We start from the raw sequence: 5,508 nt of genomic DNA on the forward strand, positions 1-5,508 counted from the left end.
TCTCTCTCACACACACACACACACACAAGTTCTATGAGAAATAAGAAAAAACTGACTACGTTTGATTTGGAGAATAAATACACATGGATTTCATTTTTAAAAGTTGGACAATGGCATGAAATTGGACCATTTTATAGACAGCTATAGAGAGATTGGTCATCATATATGCAATCCTTTTTTTTTATTTGTCAATGCACTTTCTACTTTGTTTACTTCATTGCTAGATGCGTGATCTCAATCTGTGTATGTCCTATTGGGTTCTATAGCAATGCCCACCAAACAAGACTAGTTAACGCTTATAGTTTTTAACGAGTAATAATGCGCAGGTGTGCAACATCACTTCAGCGTTCCGGGGAAGGGGCCGCCGGTTCCATTTCTTGCAGGAGTTGTTTGGAGTCTCTGTGGAAGGACTTCTTTCGGGATCCCTCACAGTGGTGGGATAACCGCATCTTCAAGCCCCGCCTAGTATACCCTGACTTCGTGCATAAAGACTCTGGCCTGGGTCTGTGGTTGCATTCCTTAAGAAATTCATCTTGGGTTGCTGCAGAGCTCCGACGCCAGGGACTCTTCGATACGCCACCTGTAGACACCCAAATCGAATATTTCAACACCCGTCTCAAAGCTTGCGCCCGCAAAAAAGATCTGCTCACAGGCATGCGATTACACCATAACCTTGTGCGAATGCGGTTGATCGAACAGTGCTCCGATGTCCTAGCGGTCATGTATGCCAATTGTGATCATCTTGGGAAGGCAAAAGTGTTGCTTGACATGCATAAGAGCAAAGACAACATCTCATGGACTGCATTGATGGCAGGCTATCTCCGAAAGGGGCAAGGTGAACGGGCTTTGGATTGCTTTGAACAGATGAAGCATGACGGCATCTCTATAACTGCCACGACATATTGCTGCGCCTTAAAAGCTTGTGCAATGACTAGAGCAGTAGATAAAGGAAGGCATCTCCACAACCAGATTGTGAGGCAGGGGTTGTTGCAGAATGTTATACTAGGTAATCTTCTTGTGCACATGTATGCAAAGTGCGGAGCCACTTTACAGGCATGGGAGGTGCTTGAGGAGATCCATTCTCGGAATATTTTCTCCTGGGCTGCATTGATATCAGGACATGCACATGAAGGTGAATTTGAGCAAGCACTGATCTGCCTTGAACAGATGCAGCAAGAGGGCATTCTTCCAGATGGTGCAATATATGCAATGGCCTTAAAATCTTGTGCCACAAATAGGGCTAGTGTGCAAGGAAAACAAACTCACAAAGAGTTTGCAACAGAAAGTTTAACACTGAACCATACTGTGATGGGTGGTGGGCTCGCGGATGTGTATGCCAAGTGTGGACTGGTGCTCAAGCAACTCCCCTCTCGCAATGTTTTTTCTTGGAAAGCATTGTTTTGCAGGAGATGGGCAGTTTAGAACGATTGATGTATCATTCCAGATTCACGGCAAAAGCTGTGGCCATGAGCAATACAAATCTGAATTGAGATTGTGAGGTATTTTCCAAGTACGCTGGGCAATCAGCCATGGACCATGTTCTCTTGGAACGCATTGTTTGAAGGGTATTCAAAACAATGTTTGCAGGATATGCAAAACAATGCAAAACCGAATCTTTACCGACCAACTCTCTAAGAATGAATTCCCATGACAAAGAGCTGCCCAAAGGCACCAGAATACACCACGAGCATGCTCTAAGGCAGTTGGTCAAGCAGTGCTTCAATGCTCTAGCGGCCATAGATGCCAAGTGTGATCAGGTTGGGAAGCAAAAGTGTTGCTTGAGAGCAAAAATAGCATCACATGGACCGCATTTATTGCATGCTGCCTCCGAAAGGGGCAAGGCGAACATGCTTTGGGTGTCTTGAACAGATGCTTCCAAATGCTATGATGTATGCCTGTGCCTTAAAATCTTGTGCCATGACTAGAGCTGCAGATAAAGGCAAAAGTCTACACAACCAGATCGAGAGGTAGGGGTTGTTGCAATGTCATACTTGTTCTGCATGAAGGAGTATAGGGCGGGACCTTAAAAGCTCGTGTGGGGTTTGTGGTCACAGAGCCATATTGTGATGAATGGTGTGCCCAAGGATGTGTATGCCATGCACAAGCAACTCCCTTCTCGCAATGGTGGTGCCTTAGAGTGCATTAATTTCCAAGAGAAGGGAAATTTTAGCAGATAGCCCATCCTTCCAAATCAATGCAAATCTAGATTAAGAGTGGGAGCATAGTCACTTGGAATGGGGAAAGAAAACGAAACCAGCAAGGCAATCTACGAGGGAATCATCTTGCTCTTTGCATTGGAAGCTTATTTTGTATTCAACCTTTGAAGCCTCCTTAAGTAATGTCGTGACTACGGAAACGGAGTTTCCAATCCGATAGGCCCTGAAACGGAGTTTTCTTGTGACTATGATTGGGAGCTGTGTTTGAAGACATGGACGTCAAGTATGCCAATGTTTGACAGGCAAGGCCAGCCGTCGATCAGCTCCTGTCGGGTACTGCACATTCAAAATGGCCAGAGGTCCTCACGGAGGGAGCGAGCGTTTGAACAAGTGTGATTATTTACGAAGTAGCTGGCATGGAAGAGAAAAAAAGACAACATATAAGCCATGGAAGAAGTCAGCAGATAAACACACGCTACAGATGCATAGTTGGGTCATAAAGATGTATTATGTGAAGCTAGGATATAATTATGTCACATTAGGGTTTTGGTTGATACCCCAAGACTTTTCTTCTGCTTCATAGCTTCGTTTCCACTATAAGAAGCTGGCCTTTGCTGGTTTTCTTAAACATTTCAAATGCTTCTGTTGAAAACTTGAAGTGAGATTATGGAGGCAACCGGAGTCGAAGATTTGGGTATCTTAAAAAGGTTGGTTCTTTTCTTTGCATGAAAACAGGGCTGTATTTATATTACTGAAGGAACAGGCAAGACTATCAAGTGGGCTTTCAGAAACCCCCCACATTCATGATAAATTGTTTATTTTCTCTTACTGATTTTTCAATACTTTGTCTCCTTAGGCTTAGATTTGTCAAGACTTTTGACGAATTTCGTGTACGTTTATTTGAACATGAATCTCAAAATCATTCAACACGTCAATCCTAGAAAAGGGTCCAATCAACCACTTAATTCCTGTTTGACATCTCCTTAAAAATCGTTTTGGAGAACGAAAGTTTAAGAACTTAATTATCAGATAGTTAGAAGTATTCAAAGAAAAAGTTGACACGCCCTTGAAAGGATGCTGCAAAAGTGTGACTAGTTGGGTCACTCCAACCCTAACAAATGAAATAACTAACACCTTCTTTATTGTCGACTTAGACAAACTCACCAGTAATGCCTCTTTCATTCACAAAAGACATTGCATGGGATGTAGACTTCGACAGGTTGAATGGACCTAAATTTTAAAAACTAAACAAGTTTCCCCAAAAACTAGGAGAGAACTTAGCTAAAGAGGTAATTGAATGTAAATTTTTAGGCATCAAGAAAATTTGTTGGTGCTTTTACTTACATGATTCACAAGAAAAAATTTAGATAGATATTAGATGCATCTAATAGCATTTACATAGAAGCAACATGTTGTATTATGGCCTGTATTAATCTAGTATTATGAGAACTTGAACAAATTTATTGCAAAAGAAAAAGATATGCAAACAGTTTTTAGAATTTGACTAAAATATATACTTGATTGTGACCAATGCAATAGAGATTATGCTCAACCTACTAGAGCATATACCTACATGTGTGAATATTACACAATGTTATGAAATCATTCCACTCACAAACACTTTTGGATTACTAAATATTGTGGAAAAATTAAATGATTTAACATTTGATAATAAGGTGATGAATCGGGGTAGGAGACTAATTGTGGATGGAAGTCGCTCTTCTTGGTTCAAAAGCATTGGGACTATCTCCTCCAGAAACAAGGTTGGATACCGTAAAGATGCATAGTGAAGAGATGACACTTGTGAAGATGCAATGGAGAAGCAATTTTTGGCACTTAAACATTTTGATAGCCAAAGAATATATTGACTAACAATAACACTTAGCGAGCGATACCATTAATTGCCAAAAGTAGAAGAGGTGAGAGAGAGGAATAACTATAGAGCGGAAGGAAGAGGGGAAAGGGGAAAATCTTGCAAAGAGGTTAACACCAAACGCGTTTCGCAATTAGCTCTTCAGTGGTGTCAACCATAGAAGAGGTGTAGGAGGGATTTAAATAGGTATCCACCTAAGGGAGGAGGGGTTCCCAAGGTAGTAGGTACAGAGTTTAAAAAGGAGGAGGCCTCTTTAATAGAGGAGAATTAACTCTTTAATGGGGTAGGAAAAGGAGGGAAATAGGGAGGTTTAAAGAGTGCATTTAGGGGGTACAAAGAGAAGGGGACTTTGACCCAAAAAAAAAATTGGGGGGGGGGGGAGGAAGTCGGTACAAATTCTTTTAGGTGGTAATCTTGGAAAATGGTAAGTAACCCAAGTAATGATAGAGGCGAAGAAGGAGGGGGAAAGGAAGATGTAGGTAAAGCTTGAGGGAGCGGGGGGAGGTAAGGGGGCGAGATTTTAAGAAACGGGGGGGAGGCCAGGAGATGGGGGAATAGGGCTCTTTCTTGAGAGAAGGTTGCTCAGATTGGGTGCATTTAGCCAATAGATGACCGGTTTGGAAATAGGGGGGGTTTGGAGCTATTTTTCAGAATCTTAGAAAGAGGTTGGTTAATGGAGTGGGCTAAGTTGAGTTTGCGGGTAAAGGGTGAAAAGGGGATTTTGACAATGTAAGGTGGGGCATTCTTGTGGTTACCTTTTAAGCGAAAAACAGCCTAGATGCATAGGTTACATAGAGAAAGCACGCTTTCAAAAAATGGTGCAGGGTATCCTTTAGCCCTCAGCCGGTAGAAAAGAGGTTGCGAATAGAAATAAGACCCTCAAGCGAGTTTTCTCTAATGATATACCTCTTGAGCTCTGATAAACTAAAGGCAATTTTCTGGTGGGTAGGGTGTCAAGATTGCCACGGGATATAGTTGTAAGAGTTAAGAGGTTTTTGATGGCAATGAGTGTCTAAAATCCCCTTAGAGCAAAAGGAGGGCCCTTTGAAGAAGTGTATGTCCAAAATAAAATCTTCCTGTGAGGAGATGAAAGGAGTGATCTTTATAAGCTCTTGGAAAGGATGCCCATACTCAAGGAGCAGCTTTTCTAAGCTAGCGAGGAGACCATCCCAAACTCCAAAAGCGTCGTCTATGAACCTCTTAAAGTATAGGAGAGAAGGGGAAAAGACAAGGTTCCCGCCTTCTTCCAAGGAGCAAAGAAAAAGATACGCATACACCATCGTAAAATTTGACCCCATAGTGGTGCCTTTAACCTGATGCCAGAACTTACCTTTGAAAGAGATGTAATGATGGCTGACAATGAGAGAGGCAAAGGAAAGGATGAAGTTGACTTTAGGATAGGGAAAGAGACCTTGGATAGAGCTTTTCATAGCGCAAAGCCCTTCCTGGATAGGAATGCTGGGGTACAAGGACTCCACG

The 5,508-nt window shown here is 42.2% G+C and overlaps 1 protein-coding gene across 1 annotated transcript; it reads left to right on the plus strand.

Moving 5' to 3' along the window:
* Nucleotides 1–270: 270 nt before the first annotated feature.
* On the plus strand, nucleotides 271–2,832 carry LOC147426349 (pentatricopeptide repeat-containing protein At4g18520, chloroplastic-like). The gene has a single exon (XM_086499089.1). The coding sequence runs from the start codon at nucleotides 319–321 to the stop codon at nucleotides 1,420–1,422; it is 1,104 nt and encodes a 367-aa protein (XP_086355215.1). The 5' UTR covers nucleotides 271–318; the 3' UTR covers nucleotides 1,423–2,832.
* Nucleotides 2,833–5,508: the final 2,676 nt, after the last annotated feature.

Source organism: Adiantum capillus-veneris, chromosome 24, assembly GCF_014529385.1.
Source record: "Adiantum capillus-veneris isolate H3 chromosome 24, ASM1452938v2, whole genome shotgun sequence".
Classification (NCBI taxonomy): Eukaryota; Viridiplantae; Streptophyta; class Polypodiopsida; order Polypodiales; family Pteridaceae; genus Adiantum; species Adiantum capillus-veneris.

Coding starts and splice junctions, on each gene's coding strand:
- LOC147426349 (XM_086499089.1), top strand. CDS start 319: ATGCGCAGGTGTGCAACATCACTTCAGCGTTCCGGGGAAGGGGCCGCC.